Raw genomic sequence first — 21363 nt, 5'->3', positions numbered from 1 at the left:
TTGATTGTAATTTCACAGGACTCACCTCAAGTAATTTTAAGAAACTGGTTTATAACACTGTTGTTTGCCTGAACTTTGATGGTAGCTTCATAGTGTGACACTTTCCTACACACCATAGTGTGACTGGTGTGTGGCTTATGGATGTGTTCAGCATGTAGGAAGAGATCTGAATATAAATTATTAAAAATATTCCGTCCTATTTCAGGGTGTTTTCCCTGGCCAAAATTAACAGTCAAATCTCTTATGCATTATCAGACAATGTGAAGGAGCAGAAAAGTAGGCACTGTGAACTGGATTGTTCAGACTGTGCTTCTCCGTGTTTAGCATGGCTGATAAGCAGGTGCTGTGGAAGAACTCAGAGTGTTTAGCATTTCGATGCAGTGCTGGCAAATAAATTAGAAAATAACACCAGACAATCAGTCACTGTTGAAGCATTGAGTGCCCTTTTCATCCCAGCCACTGGGTCATTCTGTTGAACAAAAGCTGATGCCTTGACTCAGTGAAGTTTCTCTCCTTGTCAGGACAGTATTTTACCACATTTTGTAAATAATTACACCATCCTGCATGTGGGCAGGGGCTCAGGTCTTAGTTCTTCCTTGGCTTTCAGGAATTTAAGATTGTTCCTAACACCACTGAACAGTGGCCTGTAAATGTATTCAATCCGATCAGTGATACCAAATACCTTTAGTGCATTTAAAAAAAAACCCTAAAATTTCCAGCAGTCTGCATGTGTAGGTTGGCCACATGATTTTTTCTTAAGTTCTGCGCCCCCAGTCAAGACATGCTTCTTTAAAGCACACGGGGAAATGGCAATTGGGAGCTGAAGATTTGCTTCTTCAGGGGAAATCAAAAAATGGGGTGGCAGGCTGAGCTAGCTGCAGAGGCAATGGGGAGGAAACAGCCAGTAGGTACAGAGCAGAACAGGGCAAAGGGCTCCAGTCCATGCGTTTGCTCCACGGGTTAAGCGCAAGAGGAAGCTGAAGATAGTTAATTGACAACTTAGATGGGTAGAGGGAAGGTTTAGATGGGGCAGGATGGAAGGTGGGATGGGTAAGGTGTTTGGTGGGCAGGACTGCAGTGTAGGAGGGAGGAGGAGTGGGAACTCCGCAAGAGTCATTTTAGGCTGGGCTAAGTGGCTCTGCAGAAGGAAAAGCCAAGGCTCTGAGAGGGCTGCAGAGCTCACTTTTGCTGATGCTAGAAATGTGGCAGCCTAAAGTGAGGGAAAAGGCTCAGGAACTACTCTGAGCAGGGTAACCTGAGGTAGTCTTCCTCATGTTGCCTGTCTTCTAAAATCCTGGCATTTCTAATGCAGTTGGGTTTCTGCACAGTTGAACTGAGTATGTTTAAACAGCACCAGGTTCTGCATCACGTGCCAGAACTTGGTGACCCAGAACAGAAGTCAGAGGAGCTGGGGTGTTTCAAAGGCTGCAGACCTGCACAGGAGCGAACTCGTGAAGAAATGGCCATTTTCTCTCGTGTGTCCTACCTTTTCCTTGTTGGGTACGTGGCCTGGAAGTCTGCTCAGCCAGTGCAATAGCTTACTACGTAAACCTATTCTCAGCCTTCGAGGTGAGGCAGTTCACAGGGTCTGGCAGCCAACGGTGCATGGGAAGCTGCTAAACTCTGACACTGGAGCTAGAGTAACTAGGAGGAGGCCTTTAGCCTAGAATGGTTGCAGTGCCTAAGTTAGTGCTCGTAAAGGAAGGTCAGAGTCAGTCAGTAAAAGAATCATGTAAGTTTAGAGATTTCCTTCCTCATGCCCCATGCTGGCTGGTTTAATAGACACACAGGTGTTTTTTCACCATGAAGCAAAATTTAAAGTATGCAAAAGTGCTACGTCTCCTGATACAAATTAACAGAAAAAGGGATAATGCTTATCTGAATTTAAAAAAACAAGTTCCAATTAAAAAAATTATATACTAGCTGCGAAATGAGAATTGATATAATTTTGTCCCTTAAAATCCATACATAAAAATAAAGTTATGCCTGTGATCTAGTAGCACACATTGATGGAGAAGCTGGTAGGCTAGTCAGGCTTACTGAAGGAACAATTCCACTCTCTCCAAACTGGACGTACTAATCTGTGGTTCAGCGCCAAATTCTCGGATGTCAGGATTTCTGGGTCAGCAAGTATCGCTGCTTTCTGAGGGCAGCATACATACATAGAGGGCATCAACAAATGGGTATTTAAATAAGGCCTGACAAAGGTGAAACAGACTGCTGAGAAATCTGTGTCTACCAATTAGGTCCAATAACGTTTGAAAAGTTGGTTGCATTCCATGCAGCAAGTGCTTTTGCAGTTAGGGAGTTCCCAGTGGTGTTTCAATGGTTTGACAAGCTGAAATATTACAACTTATTTGTGAAATATTGCCCAATTTCATTACTTCTGAATTACTGACAGTGCCAAATGCCTGATTTTTCAACTACCCGTGACTGCAAATATAAATTAATTTTTAAATAACATTACCCGTCCAGTAGCTTCCAGCGCTTTCTTGTCCTGAGAGGCAAATCCCGTCAGCATTTTAGCCTGCACAGCTCCAGATAAGGCCAAAAATGGCAGGAAACACAGTATAACTAAACTCAGTTTCCAGCTGAAGTAGAAAGCAATGATTATGGCCACGCCGATGTTGGTAAAGGAATTGACAATCATTCCTATCTGCGATCCAGTTGCCTTCAAAGAAAAGAAGCAGAGATGATTGACTTGTACTCCAATAGTAACTTCAATAATCTTTAAATAAATTTTCCTATAAAACTTCAGAAAACTCTAAATGATATTTTAATATCATAAAGCACAAATGGCTGCTGATTATACTGGAATTTAACCAGTTTGGATACAATCAATTGGGAACAGTTTATCCAAAGGACTGCATATGTCCAATATTCCTTTCACCCCCCAAACTTCCCACTGAGACCTCATAAAATTGTTTCTAATGATGGCGAAAAAGATAATCTAACCATTGAAATTAGTTTCCTTGGTTCCCCGGGGAATCACTCATTTGACTGCTTTGATTAGCCCCTACATTTATCTGTCTAGATTTAAATAATAAACAAAACCTTTTTGCAACTTTACTATTAACAACAAAGTCTCAGCTAAAATCAATAAGAAACATCACCGAGAAAGGATGAATTGAAGTTGCATTTCTGCCTCTTTATTAAGGAAAAACTGACATAGCCTTTATTGAATGCATTCATCTTCTCCTTATGTACTTCAAGAACACTATTCTTTGTAATAAACCTGATTTATTTACTCAGAAGTTATTTTCTTTCTAGCAGTAAACAGCAGCCCTAGATAGAAAGTAGGTTGCTACGTATTAGAAAAAATATGTAGATTTGATATCCTTGATTGTTTTCAGTCTGATTCATTTGCAGGATGTAAATTGTAGCACAAAATGTTTATGGTCTGCTCCTCCTCTGACCTGCAGCAAGGAGGGCAAGGTGCCTCGGGCCCAGCTGTGCTGGAATGTACAGCTGCCGGCTCTGCAGAAGCTACCAAAAGGAACAGCCACCGGGCTGCTCTTAGGTGGACCCTGCAGCTTTAACATCACCCCGCCACACACACATCAAGAGTCCATGTCTTACTCCTGGTGCAGATGCAGACATTTTCAGACCCTGGACTCTTGCGTGCATCTTCTCACCTTCAGCTCGCTCTGCAAGAGTGGCAGTTGCCTGAGCTCTGTGTTAGCCAGTGAAAGGTGGAGGACACTGCTGCTCAGGTAGCTCTGGGTTTTTCGCCTGGAGCTGTGGCTGTGCCCTGCTGTTCTACATGTGCTTAGAACAAAGATGTCCCTTAGGAGGCTGTTAAATTATTCAGTCGGTGTTTTACAAGTTTGTTTTTTCCAATTAAAATATGCTTTGTAAGTGCCTGAAAGGGCTGAAGAGGTTTGCTGGTTTCTCTGATTCTGTAGAAATTGCTGCTGACAGGGGTTTTAGGAACCTCCTCTCATTTGTCGTTTAAATTCTTAAAACCTCCATTAACAGTTCTTTAAAACTAACCTACCATTTTCAGTCAAGCTGAAACAGGACAATTGTTGTAACAGAGATGTTTCTTTCTTCATTTCTGGAAAATCGCTTGCATTGGAGTCAAGTGAAGTGGCATCTGACTCACTTCTACCAAAGCATCAATTGAGATAGGTAACATGGATAGCTCAGCAGGATTCAACCCTCACACACTAAGGAACACGACACATGGACTTGGCGGTTCCCTTTCACAAACAAAAAGTCACGCTGAAACTTGCTGCACGATTCCCCAACTGGCACACCAGCCAGTAGTGTAAACTATTTTTCCAAGTTTAAAACTGTCAGTTTAATTCAAAACCGTCACAAGCACAAGACCATACTGAAAACTTGAAGACATGATTAGTGATTAATATCACTAAAATACTAGTCTGGCATGTTTTTGAAATAAATGCTTAAGCATTGTGGCAAAAAAAAGCTAATTTACCTCCAGAAAAAAAGAATTTAAAAATTTTGCATTGTATGCTCCTTCGCCTTCCGCTGATGGTTGGTATTTTGTTGATTTTTGTGTTCTTGTTCTGGTAATACAGGCAGGAATAATGGGCAGTAAATTGTGACCCTATCTGTGCTTTTCAGTAAACACAGTAATAATAGTTCCACGTTAACAGCCTATGATAAATAGAAGTAGCTTAATTGTCTGACCAAGAGCTGATCTACACTGACCTCGCTGGCTGCATGCTGGCTTATTTCTGTGACAATGTGCCAAAAGTGGCCTCCAATCAGTGCTTACTGTAAAACAATTCTTAAGCTACCAGGTCTTACCCCTTGGACCTGCGAGGCGTCTGTTGCAAGTCTTGTAGTCAAAGCACCAGGGCTGTTCCTCTGGTCATCAAACCAACCAATGTCTTGCCCTAGCATAGCCTGGAAACCAATTTTCCTTAACCGTCTTGTAAGCAGCTCTCCAGACTTGGCAAAGGTGTATCCCTGGAGTGCATAAAAATAAATACAAATAGTGTACAGAAAGAGATACCCACAGAGTGAGGGATCAGAAACAAAATTTACCCGTATTGGAACTGCTATATACCTGTAGGAACTGTGTGAAAAATGAAAGAATTCCGACAAAGACAAAGAGCAGGCAGACACCATTGATCTGGGTTCTTCGTTCTTCCTCGTCAAGAATGGAGAAGGTCTTTGAAAAAAAAAGGGTGGCATCGTATCAGAAGCGTCAGTTTTGCCCTGTGTGAAGTTTGTTCATGACTCCCTATTGGCAAGTACAGAAGCCCGCCCTAGAACCAAAGCCAGAACACAGAGCTCCCCCTCACTCCTGGCGAAGGCCTGATTCCTTATTTTTCCTGCGGTGAGCCCGAGTACAATATAACGCTTTTTACTCCTGTTAAACGAGTTTATTATACTCTGTGTTTGCACATAATGCTATTACTTGTCGCCCATGCCTAGTTATAATTCATCAATCATCCCCCCATTCTAAACAAGATACAGTGTGCTAATCAGAGAACAGCAATTAAATAAATAGCATAGTGACAAAGCAACAGTGCAGCAGCTACCTTACGCCCTCTCTAATTATGCCAATTACAGCTTTATTGGACCATACAAAATGAAGTCTGTGTAAATAATTATACCCTAGCATAACTCTTTGCACAACACTAACAGCTGCTATAGTTGCTATAGGTAAGCTTCAAGAGGAACTTGTCGTCTTTTACTGAAGGATTGTGGATGCGAGCTATTCACTTACTGCTGGGTGCTTGAGAAAAAGTGTTTGTAGTTAAAGCAGAGCCCCTCCACCCCACTCTGCTCCAGTATCCATATTGTTTTCCTTTTATCTCTTGTTCTTAATACCTGGTCTTTTTCAAAACCTGCCAGCATTACTGGCTGCTGCTGATGTAGTGGTCCAATCTAAGCAGCCAGCCTTTAGCAATTTATTTCAGTCAGAGCAGTTGATACGTAGGTCAGTTAACCTACCTGGAGTTATTAAACTACTTCTGCTACTTGCAGGTATAGGCCACAGCTCATGCTTGTACTTCTCCACCAACCTTAAATTAATTCTAATTGGACTTCGCAGGTAAAAATTACTATAAATTGACTAATCTCTCAATCTGTTATCTGTGAGGCACAATTAAAAATAACTTCTGCATTCGACTTTTACTGATATCAAAACCAACTTCAATTCTTCTAGGTAAGTATTTAGCAGTAGAAAGAAGGAATTTTCATTAGAGCTGCAAAACATAAAAATTCCACAAAAATAAACTTAAGTACTAGTCTTAAAAGGTCAACCCAAGTTATTTATGGTTCAAAGTGAGCTATGCATCAAAGTAACAGAGCGGAATTAGAGCATGAATCTGAGGAAAAGAAATAGCTGTTCTCTAGTGAGAATTCCACTTCAGGTATTTTAACTTTGTGCATCAGTACCTTGGCAACAAAATTAATCCTGCAAAATCCAAAACGATAATATCAAAACAGCACTTGGTGTTTCAAGCACTTACATGCTTACACTCTACCTAAACTGAGAGCAATAGCACTTTATAGTCCTACCAAAGGAAACGTGGATAACATTTGTTGGGACAAGATCTCTGTAATGCAAAGACAGGATTTTCTTTCCCCCTTGCAAATCTGTCCTGTAAAATTGAACTATCCCATTCTGTAGCTATCCTAACATGCTCAGATATGTTTTTAATCTATGGTCTTGATTTTAAAAAATAACACTGATTACAGTAACATGTAGCAGGAACAATAGCATCAAGTTTATAAAAGGAAAGGGTTGTTGCTGAGGTATCCATGTTCAGAATATGTAAGTTTCAGCAGTTTTAGTGTGGACTCTCTTTTATCTGGGGCCATTGGCTGCTTGCCCAATAGCAGCCAGAGCACATCTTCCAGTTGAGTTTCACTGGAAAGGATCCATTTCCCATACTCTGAGATAAATCCACAGTGGGAACTGAAGCACAGTAGAAAGAAACTACTGAGAACTTCGTTCCAAAGGTACACTGATGATCTGAACTGATCAGAAGACATATCCACTATTATCCAGTTCTTCGTTCACTTTTTGGGATTACTTTCTGAGCACCTGCAAGGCAGATTTTGCTAAATTTGTCCTTTCATTTCATAGCTGTGGGGATTTTTCCCCTCACTTCTCCAGCATATTGGTCCCAGAGTAAAAGCCCACATGTCAGTCACAACATCGTTGCAGATATTCAGACAGCTTGGAAAGCAGATGCATATTGCATCTGCCTGACTACCTTGGCACCAGGAAGAAATGTTTTAAATTTATGAATAATGAAACCCAGATGCTGGACTTTGCTCATGTTCATTATGGCTTTTTTTTTTTTTTTCCTTACAGCCTCTCTCCTTTGATTGACTGAGACCTTCAAGAGAAGGAATTCATCCTTGGCAACGAAGGCATTTTGCATCTTGCAGGATGATGTCAGCCCCAGACCTCCCAGTGTCTAGAAAACCTCTCTTAAAAGGAAACAAAGGTTAGATTCGTTGCAGAATGCACATAGCAGTATCTCACCTGCTGTCTAGTGAAAGCCACAGTCCTTAGCATGAGGTCTAGACACTCAGAAAGTGTTTGGAGGTGGCAGGCCTACAGCTAAAAGCATCCTCCTTCTATTATGGCATGTTTTTGAAGGAAAAACCAGTCATGGTTGAACTCTTGAAAAGTTTCAAGCGAGGCTGTGGATTTTGATGGTAATGCATCCTTTAGTGAGTGCCAGGGTTTAAAGTTGATTCCTGTTTCCTGCTTGTCTTCCAAACTTGTCAATGCAAGCCTACTTTTTAGTGGCAGCTATGAACCCTATTACGATTATCTACCTCTCCCATGGCATTCTGCAAGGAGCAGGCAGCAAATACCCTCCTGAGATATATGAACAAAAAAGTGAAGTATTTTTTGGATTTGACTGAAAGCTTTCTCAAAGGCTTGGCCAAGTCTGTAGAATAAAATTCTGCTGGGAAGGACCTCTGCATGTGGCTCTCTGCACTATACCTGCACGTGAGGTACATCTTGTCTCATCTAAAATACACTGTATACGAGTACAGAAACCCACACCCAACAGCTCCTAGAAAGCCAAAAAGAGAGAAAATGAAGAATGCGTGACAAATGCTTATGAGCCTACCCCTTCAAAGAGCTCAAATGATAGTGTGATGACAGTGATATAAATATCTCTACTGAATAGTTGTTTATAGGCAAGAAGGCTTACTTGACAAGATCTAAAGATTTGCCCAAAACTTGTCAAGTTCTGCATCATATATTCACTCCCCTCTGCTTCAGAGCTAAAATACACTTTAAAATGTCAGCGTAACATACCCCAAGAATCTGACTGAATAACAAAGCATAGAGTGGACTGACTGCTCCATTCACAGCTGCCGCCAGAGATCCCAGCACCATGTACGGCCATTCCGAGGCATTGTATTTCAAAATTCTGGTAAATGGTACAGGTTTGACATCTTCCTCCACTGCAACAGATTCCTGAAAAAAAAACCAAACCAGGTTGGATTTATGAAACAAATGCATTCCCCCAGTGATGTTCTCCCTTTGATAGCGAGATAAAAGTTAGCCTAGTCTGTTAAATGGCTATCCAGAGCCCAAACAGCTGTTATGGCTGCGTACAGGAAGGGGCGACGATGGGTCTTGGCTGCTGTCTGGAGCTCTTCTGTAGGGCTAGGGAGTCCTAACGAGAGGGTTACATAGATTACTTACTACCTCTACTGTCCCTGGAGAAAAAGAGAGATTCATTCCTTGAGCAGTTCTACTGATTCCAACCTAAGAGGTTCATTACAAGCAGTTTAAGATTTTCTGCCACTGAAACTCAAGCTGTTCGCTTTGCTGCCTCCAGATATGAGGTGCGATGCAATACTCAGTGCCAAAACTTTAACTTCTTCCTCACAAGCAGCTTTTTGCACTACTCGTGGAATCTTCTTAAATATTAAAGTGTCATGGGTGAACACATTAATCAGACTCTGCATCAAATTAACAGGTACACTATATAATTAAAATGGGAGATCTCAGAGTCATAGCTGGATTCAGGCTTTATACATGCTAATTGTGCCTCCCTTCTGTGAAATATCCTCAGACTATATGCTGAATTCCCATAATTATTCCCAGTAAGAGTAGAATATTCATCATCAAATTATAACTTACCCTGCAGTTTGATTTGTGCAGAGTTTTTTTAACACTCGGTGTGCTGAGCCCTGCTTATCTCCCTCAGTCCATAACAGCCGGAAATGCCCAGACAAAACAGACCCTGTGAAGACCTATCAGCCCAAAACGTGCAAGGATGAATGGGTGGAAGCACCTTGTATTTTCTCTTCCTTCTGAGCTAGCACCAGAGTGACAGCAGTAAAGCCCTCTATTTATCCACAGAATAGGCTTAGCAATAGCAAGAACGTGACTTCTAAGCGCTGCTCTCTGCACTGAGCAATTGTAGCCATGCAAATCAGTGCAGGGAGCTTCATAAGCACTCTGGAAACCCACTGTGTATATTCCTACATATTCTGCATAATTTTAAGGCATGCTGTCTTTATTTTCTATGCTAGTTGATTGCACAAGTACACTGTCAGTGAAAGGACCCTGTAGTTAGGTTGCAGTGAGGGTCTCTCTTTACTCAAGTCTCCAGATGATTTTGAGATGAAAGTGAATTTGCTCTTTATTGAACAAGAAGCAGTGTCATTTGTACCCCTGAGTAGCTATTAAATTTCACAGACTGAGCATTTTTCTTTTTGTCAGTTAGTTCACCTTTTATGAATATGTCTTTTTCAGCTTAATCTACCACATATATCAATTTACCAACAGATCATGCTCTGCTAGAAATTGTATATGGACCAATAAGCATAACAGCCATCAAAATGCAGCCTAGGGTTTACACAGAGAATCAGAACTGAAGCTGTGCTTTTGTTTTAGCAGAGAAAAGGATCAGTCCAAGAAGAAATAACTGTCAACAACTATAACAAACAGTGTCCTGGTTTTGGCTGAGATAGTGTTAATTTTCTTCCTAGTAGCTGGTGCAGTGCTGTGTTTTGGATTTAGTATGAGAACAATGTTGATAACACACTGATGTTTTAGTGGTTGCTAAATAGGGCTTACTCTAAGTCAAGGACTTTTCAGCTTCCAGTGCTCTGCCAGTGAGCAGGTACCCAAGAAGCTGGGAGGGAGCAGAGCCACAACAGCTGACCCAAAGCAGCCAAAGGGATATTCCGTACCACAGAGCAGCGTGCTCAGGAGATGAACTGGGGAGAGCCAACCAGGAGGGGCCGATCGCTGCTGGGGGACTTGGCTGGGCATCAGTCAGTGGGTGGTGAGCAGCTCTGTTGTGCATCACTTGTTCTTCTTGGGTTTTATTTCTCTCTCTTTATTATTATTATTATTGTTGTTATTGTTACTACTTCTGCTGCTGCTGCTACTATTACTATTATTACTACTATTACAATTATTAGCACATTTAACTTTATTTCGATTATTAAACTATTCTTACCTCAACACATGGCTTTTACCTTTTCCTGATTCTCCTCCCCATCCCACTGGAGGCTGGGAGGGGAGTGAGTGAGTGGCTGCGTGGTGGTGCTTTGCCAGCTGGGGTTAAACACGACACAGAGCCACACATCTACAGGTTATCATTACCAAGTAATATGACCTGTATGGTTGAAAATTTAATAAAAAACTATTGGACCTGACCTTTTTTGCTTGTCCATCATCTTCTCCATAAGAAGGCACAACATACATAGACTCTGCATGATCTCTTGCAATGGATAATGGAGGGTCAGGGACCATGTTAGAGAGCTGAGATCTGGAGCGCTGCCGAAGTGAAGCTCTGTAAAGAGGACAGATATGGTCTGCTCTTCACAGCTCAGTAACACAATACTTGCTTGCAAAGCAGATGCAGATTCTGTATCAACTAAATCAGGATTCACTGAAGCAAATCATAGGAATCCCACAGACTTTTTCTTTCTTTTTGTTTTCTCCACTTCTTGAGAAGAAAATATCCCACAACAGGGACAAATACTTTTCAAAATCATATTTCACCCCACCGCTCAGTCATCGTCTTATATGTACCCTGCACCGTGTATTTGTAAAGTAAAATTGTGCTGTATCCTACTATATTTGCACAAGCCATTAAGACACCAAGTCAGTCCATCGTTATCACTTTCAAGTAACTCAGTCCAGCAAAACGGGATGCTGAAACAATCCAGCTCTATCCCTGACGAAACATAATGCTGTACTGTAGATGTATTCATTTGCATATGTCTAACATGGGCTTGCCTGAAAGAAATAATAAGTGTCTAGCTACAAGACAGTCTGGCCTGTAAAATGCTTTAACTTTCATCAAGCAGAAGCCATAATAAAAATGTCCTTGTACATTGTATTGATTTCTCAAGTAATTGCACAGCAAGTAATTTTTCAAGTGGCTGGACTGAAAGTGCTTTAGGTAATACAAATATATGGCTGTAGGGTAGTAATATTAAAAATGGAACATTAACACAGAATTGGAGAGAATGTACTATGGATAGAAAGGAGAGTCACATTAAGTACCTTGCTGTTTACCCATGAGCCTTCAATCAGTAACGTACTACCCAAGCTATTTCTTTCCAAGTGAACTCTTATCTTAGTAACATACTTGCAGCCCTTCCACCCTGCTTTACGCAACGTACAGAGAAGTGATTCATCAGCACTATAAGGATTTTGGAATAGTGGGATGAAGTATAGAGATCTGGAAACATATTGAGATTTACAATCATTTTTAAGACTCACCGCAAACTGGCCCGATAGCTTCCTCTGACGAATGACTGGACTTTCTCAAGATTTGGCTCAACCATGTTATTTTCTGCTGCTGTAAAACATAGTATAGTATATAGAGCTCTTCAGTTTGTGCTAAAACTGAATACACCCCAAGTCCACTGTGGCTCTGGAAAAAAGTGCAGTGCCTCCAAGTCATAACTGGAATACTTTGTAGAAGGCAAGGAATGCAATACAACCTTGCTACTCAACCTTTGACATGATGAAGTTAACTGAATATTAACCCAAGGACCATCTCACTTGGGATGTGACTGCTAAAGTCTGTCTCCCTATTTTAGCAGTGCAATTGCTCTCTTCTTTTAAGATAATCATTTCCAAGGTAAGATGCTTCACAAAAGTACAACAGATCATTCTATTAGACCTCCATTTCCAGAAGCTTTGATTCAAATCTGCCTCTAGTAAAACAAATAGGGGTGGTTTCAGCGTATTCTGTAATGTGCTTGCATTTCAAATGCAGCAGGACTGGACTGTCAGCACTAAATGGATCTATAAAATGACGGGTATTGCAGGTCAAGATTAATGTTTCAGGACAGATCTATATGAGAAAGGTCGTTCAGTGTATGTGTAGTAAAACCACTTTGGCCATGGTATCAATGCATTACTTCTGTGAATGCTAAACTTCAGCTATAAAGGTGGAAGGAAAAAAAAAGAAGCAACTAACCCTCATTAAAAATATATATTAAAACCTGCATTCTGTGGAAATTGTGCATCATTTTATAAAAGAAAACGAAACACTTACTTTCTGTGTCTTCCCTGTTAAGTGCTTTGTCTCCTTTGCTTTGCAAGGTCACCAACATGAAATAAACCCCTTTCCTCTGCAAGAGTTCCTCATGAGTTCCTCTCTCCACAGCCCTTCCATGCTCAAACCCAATGATGACATCAGCAGCTTTGATGGCTGACAGGCGGTGAGCTATTGAGATTACGGTGCGGTCAAGGCGAGCCTGACAGGGAACAACAAAAGCCTCATTCCCAGGATAGCAAACAAAAATGCTTGGAGCCAGCACTATGTAGTCTAGAGTTTGGTCAAATCAACAGGAGTCTTTCTGTTGCTTTCAGCTGACTTTGACTTGAAGTCCACCCATAGCCCATAGATGAGCATCTGTTTCTGAGCAAAGGGAGCTATAGCTTTCTGTGAATGTCCCAATGTAAGAAAAAAATATTTTCTGTCAATAATACTAAAGTTCTACATGTGCACATGAAACAGCTATTGAGAAAAGCTTCTCACCACTTTGTTGCAATTCAGCAGCACCCTCTGCAATGTGCATTAAAAATAATTTCTGCCCTTTCAAGTCTGATTTATGCTGATCTATCGCAAACCTTATGAAGTGCTTCCTGGACAGTAGCTTCACTTTCATTATCAAGCGCTGATGTAGCCATATCCAGCAGCAGGATTTTCGGGTTTCGTACAAGAGCTCGAGCAATAGCTATCCTCTGTTTTTGACCTCCACTCATCTGGCTTCCACCCTCTCCAACGTGAGTGTCAAATTGCTGTGTGAAGGAAAAAAAATGTCTTCTGGTAAAGACATTGGTAAAATGTCTCCCAGATTTGTCCTGGGAGTACACTTAAAAATTTATTATCTTTGAAAGACAAAAACATTGCTAGTGCACCAGATTCAAAGGAGAAATGAGGAAATAACTTCCTTCATAATGGACAACATCATTTTTCCTGAACTGGGGTTCCAACCCCAAGCCAAAAGTATGTACTGATAAAAAGGTGAGATGTTCTTGTTTGGCTCAAAATGACTGTATCAGCAAAAGCTGAAATGGAAAGGAAACACCTGCCCACTCTCCATCAGATGACTCACCAGCAATCTCCACAGAGCTGGACTTGTCTGCTGATAGCCTGTGACTCATGAACACCGTGTCTGTGATTCATGGACATCATGCTCTGGTGGCATCAGGTTCAGGCAAAGAATTAAATAAACACACAAAGCCTAGCATCTTGAGAGCCAGGATAATTATATTCACCTAGAGCCAAATCTTGTTTACTCCTCCATTTCTAGGAAATAAACAGGGGCCTTTACACGGTCTTTCTATGAATATTTTCCTGGAAGCCTGGCAACGCATCGGTGAAGGATAAAAAGTAGATACTGACATTAGCTAATGGTACTTGAATCCTGCCAATCAGGTTCACTGTTGTAACGTGTCCCTTTGAGACACAACCTGGCAAAATAACATTCTAGAAAAGTAAACAGCCCAGTACTATCAAATAGGGGGTTTATAAGGGGTATACTATGGGACTGATCAAAGCCCTGTCATCATAAGGAAGGAAACGGGGAAAAGGGAACCTCCAGCCAACTTACAGAGCTCATAGGAGATAAGGTTGTGAGGATCAGTACAGATTGCTCAAAAACATATGCTGGCTAGTGAGAGTCTGGGCTCTAAATTGCTTTTGGCTTGAGCAGAAACAGATGTCCATAGCAGGAAAAATACATATTTTAAAATCATGCTATGATTATTACCGTGATATTGAAAGCTGAGCATGACTCCTGAGGAGATAATTCTTCTTGGTTTGTGGTTTGTTTTTTGTTTTTAACTTGGTGACGTAGTAAGACCTAATTAACTCTAGTCAAAGGAAAGGCTGCTGCCTAGTGTCTACATTAATCTTCTGCCCTTCTACCCAAGCACAAATGGCTGCATGAGGGGAGGGACAAAAGAATTCTCTATTTTTACATCAAATTCTGCCAAATATTTTACGAGTCACAGCATACCTGTGGCAAGTCCATGATGAAATTGTAAGCATTGGCCTGTTTGGCTGCTTTGATTATGTCTTCCATGGTAGCCTCATCCCGACCATAGCGAATGTTCTCTGCAATCGTGGTGGCAAACAGGACTGGCTCTTGTTCAACAATACCAATCTGTGAGCGTAGCCACTGGATATTAAGGGAACGAATGTCATGGCCATCCAGGGTAATCTACAGAAGCCAATTAAAATATGGACAAAAAAATAAAAAAATTAATCAAGGACATTATCTCCTCCAGTTCAGAGACAAAGAAAGACACAGTGGAAATGAAGAGCCTGTGATGCTGAGTTTCTATGATCAGTGTAAAAAGCAGCTTTCATACACAAAATGCAATGCAGCTGCAGCAGTATATGTTAGTTCTTGGGTTTAGGTGTTGTGTTGTTTGGTTTCATTTCCCGATAACTCTTTTTGCTTGGCCTCAGAAATAAAATCAGGTGGAAAGTAATCATCAAAATCAACATTATATATTTACAATAAATTGGTTCTTTGTCTTTTATACATTCAAATACAGGTCACCATGTATGTGATTTGTGCCTTCTAGGAACACATAAATGGAATGAGACTGTTAATAGATGTAATTCATATTCTTAGCCGATACATTATTAAATGGTAATTGCATATACTAAAGCAATATTATGGGATAATGAGTAAATGTTCAACACTGTATTTTCCAGAATGGAAAATGATTTGTCACTCCTGAATTACATTCTATAGGTATAGCTTCTCCTAACAGTTTTTTACCTTTCCCATAGGACTGGTCTGCATTCCCCTGAAATGCACAAGAGGACATTTCTCTCATTTAAAAAAAAAAAAAATAGTCAGGAGTCTTCCCACATCAGAGAAGAAACCATGCTGTTCTTTCAAGTCCCCAAGGGTGGAGAAATATATTCTAGGCTGATACACTCACCATGCCATCAGTAGGGTCATAGAAACGCTGGATGAGCTGCATTGTTGTACTTTTTCCAGCTCCGCTAGCTCCAACAAAAGCTGTTGTTTCCCCTGCTTTAATAACCATATTAAGGTTATCCAAAATCTGGAGAGAAAAAAAAAAAAAAGAAAAAAGAAAAAATCTATCCATTCTAATTCTTTCACAGTCATACAACCAAGTGGATATATTCTATATCTTAAAATGGAGATTCCAAGTTATTTGACAAAATTCAGACAAATATTTTGAAGAAAGAGGAAAAGCAAAGCAAAATATTTTTATATTGATTGAAAAGTTTATAAATGCAGAGCATTGTTTTCCATGACAGGCAGGCAGATTTTGATCTTTTTTTGTTCCTGTTGTTCATCATTAAGAACTAGTCAAGTTAATAACACGGGAGAATTTGGCAGTAGTTCTTTAAAGAACACTGTACCTTGTATTATGCATGTCTGCTAAAGCATAAATATTAAGAATGTAACAGTGAAATTATGTAGAAGAATCTGGTACTTCATATGCTTTAGGAGCAATAGCACTCATTTGCTTGTCCAATAATATGCTTTTCCAAGGAGAATTTGTCAATTCAAACACAGTAGTAGAGAAATATTTGAGTATACAGCCGATGTTCCCGTACCTTTTCCTAGCATTTTGATGGGTCAGATGGCACATCCCCAGGGTAATGGGAGGTTCTATAAAATCTCTTTGCACCATTCAGCTTATTATTTTGTGTCCTGCTCTAGCACATGTTAATACAGGTGCATAACTGATTGTCAGAGAAGCTGTATGCAGGTGAATTTGTCTGAAATTGCTACAAGTTTATGTTCAGCAGCAAGGAATATGTATGGCAATGGGTATGTCAGAATGGTAAAACAAGCAGAATGGTAAGTAGAAGAACCCTTTAATAGAAGAATTATTTAGTCTACTTTTAAACAGAGGGTATAGGCTTCTGGAAAACTAGCTTCTGAAAATCTACAAATTGCTAGTAGAACTGGGATATTTTGGGGTTTTTACAGTAGTTATGTTCATGGGATGGATGGTGAATAATTACCTTTACGTCTGGTCTGGAGGGGTAATGAAATGTTACATTATGAAATTCAATTTCACCTCGTACTTTATCCAGCTTGTAGCCATCTTCTGACATGCAATCAATGGCGGGTTTCTAGGATAGAAATTATTGTGTTATTTAGTTGCTGTTAAACAGCCAACACTGCTGCAATAGATAAATATGCTATACAAAGCCATGGCGCTTCTGTTTGAATAGCACTTGGCTGCACTGAGCCAGCAGCAGGCTCTGCCCCAGGGCTTGCAGGCAAGGGACACGAAACTGAAGGCCAAAGTGACAGGGGAGTTGTCACTGGTGGGTAGTATAGGCAAGATGAATGCACCTTTTTTTCTTTATAGGCTTACTGCAATTGACACAGTCAACCTACTCGGCTAGTTTTTGCTGGAACAGAATAGCTGACTGAGTGAGGCGTTTTAACTAAGTTAATTTAGCCAGCTCCTTAGGAATAAAATGACACTGCTTCACTCATAAACATTCTCCTACAGCACTGAAAACCAATTCATTGCTGGAAAGTCTGCATGGTTCACCACTTTGCATTTAAAACATCCATCCTTGCACACCCAGTCCTAAGAGCTGGAATCCTTATTTGAAGTTTTCCCATTAAGTGCTTTGGGGGTCACATACTTTTGGCCAGGCCTTGGGTATTGTAGACTGCTAGACATGAGCAAAGAACTAAGAGAAATTTGAGGAACCCCCCCAAAAATCAAATTTTCTAAGGATATATTGTTTAAGCATGGAATACAGAGAATGAATAAAAACTGTGGTAACAACAACATTTGATAATTGAAACGTGCATGATTTTTAATGCAGCCTAACAGATTGAAGGGAATTTTAATATAGAAATGTGTATTTTTCAGGATGTTAAGAACAGCTAAAAGATTGGTTCTGCTTTAGGACTGTATCTTACTTAAATTCAGATATTAAGCTATGAAGAAAAGTTTCACTGATCCAGCAAATGGGAACTGCAGCATGAATGTAAGTTTAGTGCCAGAAAAATATCTGTATCAAGGCAGAGCTGTGCTTTTACTGTCCAATCAGAAATCTACAAATGCAGCAAGCAGATGGATCTACTTTTATCCCCCTTCCTCTAGACAGATGAAATCTCACTTTAGTTTGTGTTTTTTACCCTAAGGTTATCTGACCTAGCCTTATCTTGAATTTTGTGATTAATTCTTACCGTTGCAACTCCTGGTGCTTTTAAAATTTTTCTCTGAAGACCACTTCCCTTCCTTCATCTCCTTTTCAGTCTATCTTAGAGCTTTAGCTTATGAAGTACATTTATAAGGCATATGTGCTATTATTATTATAGAACATTGAAGGGTTACTAAAAAATCCATTAGCATTACCACAGCCCCTCTAACCTTCTTTATATACCTTTATGTGCTCTGTAAAAGACAGGCAGCATTTTAATATGTTTACATAGCTTTCAGCACAATAAAGCTTGTCAACGATCAGAGATACTACGTACTGCTAAGAAATCAGCAGTATTTTGACAACCACTAAATTTATACAGATGTACATGGATATAGAAATATATCTATACAGATACAGATATGGAAAGGAATCCTCATTTATAAATGCTAATGGGTATCAGACTTTCTCATAGAACCTTATTTCAAATATCTTATCTGTCTAGATAATATTGCAATTAATATTTATGACTGCTGCGTGACCAGTGCCTTGCTCATTTGGTCCCATTTTAACTCAGGGTAGCTCTGGGACAGGTGACAGCAGCCACCTTTGCTGCAAATGCCAATCAAGCCAAATCTTTTGATGCCGTCTGGAGGCTGGGAGTTAGATGCTTGCTGCAAATTTGACTGCAAGGTGACTATTACTGCTTGCCTGTACGCTTTCCATGGCCAGCACTGATCAGTAACTGTACATCAGGAGAAATGGGGGTAAAAAACAGCAGTAGCTGACGTAAAACTTCATTATTCAGAAATAGGCCACTGAAGAAATCTGTTCAACACCCTCTCTGAGACCATGTGCATGCTGCTAGACCTTTCTGTTGCACCATCAATTCTTTAATTGCACTCATTTTTCCTCATTTACACAGTAGGTAAAACTACTACAGCTTGAAGCTTACTTAATTAGTTTTCCACTACAAAGTGACATAGCTTGGAAATGCATTACTTACTTTATCTATTGTCTCAAATATGTTTGCTGCAGCCCCACGGCCAGTGGCAAAGGCTTCCAGACAGGGAGATGCCTGGCCCAGATTTAAAGCTCCTACTAAAACACCAAAGAAAACCTGAAGAAGTGGAAAAGGACATTAGCAAAATATGAAGAAGTGGAAAAAGACATTAGCAAAATATGATGTCACATTTTTATTATGGTTTAGAGCTTAAACAGGCAAATCAAACTACAGCGACTTAATGACTTCTTATGCCTCAGCTTAGCTGCAGTGATTCACTATATGAGCATAATTAGTCCACAAGAAAGCAAGCAAATGCATCTTAGAAGGGATTTTCGCTGTCTTTCACCACTTTGCTTCCACGCTGAAGTAGATCAACTTACCTCATATTTGCTCTGACCTAAAAACATGAGCACCCAGATATTTACTGAGGTGCCACTGATGTATTTTTAAGGTACCTCAATTTGACTGGGTGCCTGTGTCTTGAAACAAGGACTGGAACTGAACATCAGTGGCAAGTAAATTATTTTGGAGATATCCTTTACCAGTAAGCAGATGAGAGGCTACAACAGTTCAAAAACAGAAAGCATCTTAGAACACTATTAAAACCTTTGTATATTGCCATTCCTGTCTCTTCTAATACTCACAAAACTTACTTCTGGAGCAGGTACCAACTACAGGAAATATTTTTTCTCCATGTCACACAGAAATGAACTGTAAGGGTTGCTACCAACACTGGATTAGCCACTATTTGAGCTGAGATTACTATCAGTCCAGGTGGACAGTTTCTGCAGGTAGCACATACCAAACACGCTCACTGTTTCAAGTCCTTATCCAAGAACTAAGGGGAAGAGTTACTCACTAGTGACCCTCTTCTGAAAGCCCCAGGAACCCCTTTTGATTTAAGCCCAGAACAACACTGGAGAAAATGAGCCACAGCGTCCACCCTTCCTGAAGGATCAACAGACAATAAAGTCAATTGGACAGAGTATCAAATATCAGAGGACACTTCACTCCAAGAATTTAGCCCTGGACTCTGGCCTTGGACATTAGAAGCAAGTGAAGCTGGAGCATGTCAACCAAAATACCAAAGGTATTTTTTCAAAATATCCTAAGAGCTGCTAATGCCTTATTTCCTATGAAGGGGTTTTTATCAAAGTTCTTAAGAGCAGACAGGAACCATCTAAGGCTGAAAATGTTGACAATTCCAATAAGAGACAGGGCCTTCAAAGAACAGGACACAGGAAGATGGTGAACATCAAAAGATAAAGGCTTATTTACCACTTATATACCACACACATGCAAACGCATTGTCCTTACAACAAGGAGTGAGCTGCATTGTATTGCAAGTATAGCTTATTCTTCTGAGCGCTAATATACCAGGGTGTGCTTTTGTCAGAAAGAACAATTTTTGCCTAGAATTTACTCTGCTTTATTCCTTCTTAGTTTTTCAGCTACAGATTTGGTTTGGCAGAACAGATTATAAATGTTTAGATAATATCTTTGGTGTATGCTTTTGGTCAATTTTTTGCTTTGTTGTGGCTGATAGTTTGAACATTCACCTGAGCACTAGAACTGCTGTGTAGTTTGGCAACACATGAGAATTCTGCTAAGAAGCAATCAAGGACTCATCTAGCCCTTTGAATACAACACAAACAACAGTCAGGATAAACGGGCAAAGTGTATAAGGAAACACTACTGTTGAGAAAGAAATGGAAGTACACAGTACTTAGTTCTCCCCTGAACCATTGTGATGTCTACTGAAAATAACCCCATGGCTCGAGAGGGAGAATCTACTGTACACATACTGTGCACTACAAACACCTACACTGTGATGTATATAGATCATGCCATAATTTCATACTCAGCTTCACTATAAACTAATTTTCATGTGTGAATGAGTCCCAAAGCAAGTAGGTTATATGCATGTCAGAATCCATCACGAACATGAGAGAGCAGGTTCTGTACATTAAATAGAAGGAGGAAACACAATGCTTAGTGTATCTCAATGCAGTATGGCTGGTACACAACAGACCAAGAAAAGCATATGTAAATGTTTTGTATCTACAAATTTTCCTCTCCTCCCCCCTGCCAGGCTAAGACTCTACAGCAGAAAACATGAAGTACAAGAAAGGTGAGTGGAAACTTAAGAGGAAGGGGAGCTTAAGGGAAAGCCTCTCCATTGACAGCTACAATTCTTCAGCTACAGGGTAGCTCCCCCCTGTTTGCCATATGTCACATGGAAGCACTGAACTATAGTTACCATGTGCAAGGCAAGGGAATTGCTCGCTTCTTTGTTTTTCGCAGTACTACCTTTTATCAACTACGGGTGTCAAGAGCAGTTGCAAATGATTTCCTGTGAAGGACAACATCCTTGAACAGAATTACTTAATTTTACAGTGTTCTCAGAGTAATTTACCAAGCTTCATTTAGCAGGAAGTTTTGCACTGCGTGCTGCTAGTGGTTGTGAGCTCTCATGGTTTGCAACAAGCAAAGAAGGAGCAGAAATATATGTCTCATCAGATTATCCAGCACTTACAAGGTTCTGGAGAAATTCACTCTGGGTCTGGACAGCAGCCTGCCATTTGGGCAGTCCTGGCTTAAGCAAATAATGAAAATATCTGCAGATGTTGGTTTTGTTGGATTTAGGTCATCAACGTCTGAAGCATCTACTGTGCAGAGGTGGATGCATTGTACCGTGCTGGGTAGTATGGTTTTTTGTATACACTGCAGGAGCCACAGCCAAGT

At 40.3% G+C, this 21363-nt stretch overlaps 1 protein-coding gene and 1 long non-coding RNA gene across 2 annotated transcripts in view; one reads left to right on the top strand and one right to left on the bottom strand.

Moving 5' to 3' along the window:
- ABCB11 (ATP binding cassette subfamily B member 11) overlaps positions 1–21363 on the bottom strand; it is a 47757-nt gene that overhangs the window by 7108 nt on the left and 19286 nt on the right. The window contains exons 11-22 of the mRNA XM_080399055.1: positions 18619–18732; positions 16467–16577; positions 15404–15529; positions 14464–14667; positions 13070–13240; positions 12492–12693; positions 11708–11786; positions 10634–10769; positions 8270–8431; positions 5039–5143; positions 4777–4938; positions 2468–2671 (exon numbers count right to left, since the gene is read on the bottom strand). Of these exons, the coding sequence (XP_080255181.1) occupies positions 2468–2671; positions 4777–4938; positions 5039–5143; positions 8270–8431; positions 10634–10769; positions 11708–11786; positions 12492–12693; positions 13070–13240; positions 14464–14667; positions 15404–15529; positions 16467–16577; positions 18619–18732 (1776 nt within the window). The remainder of the gene's footprint in view (positions 1–2467; positions 2672–4776; positions 4939–5038; positions 5144–8269; positions 8432–10633; positions 10770–11707; positions 11787–12491; positions 12694–13069; positions 13241–14463; positions 14668–15403; positions 15530–16466; positions 16578–18618; positions 18733–21363) is intronic.
- LOC308068436 lies at positions 5163–10438 on the top strand. The gene is made up of 2 exons (XR_013929962.1): positions 5163–7439; positions 10067–10438. It is a non-coding gene; the product is annotated as an uncharacterized lncRNA (long non-coding RNA).

This window comes from Falco punctatus (assembly GCF_963210335.1).
Source record: "Falco punctatus genome assembly, chromosome: 8".
Taxonomy (NCBI): Eukaryota; Metazoa; Chordata; class Aves; order Falconiformes; family Falconidae; genus Falco; species Falco punctatus.
The sequence above is the reverse complement of the archived record's forward strand: the minus strand, read 5'-3'. Positions and strand labels throughout refer to the sequence as shown.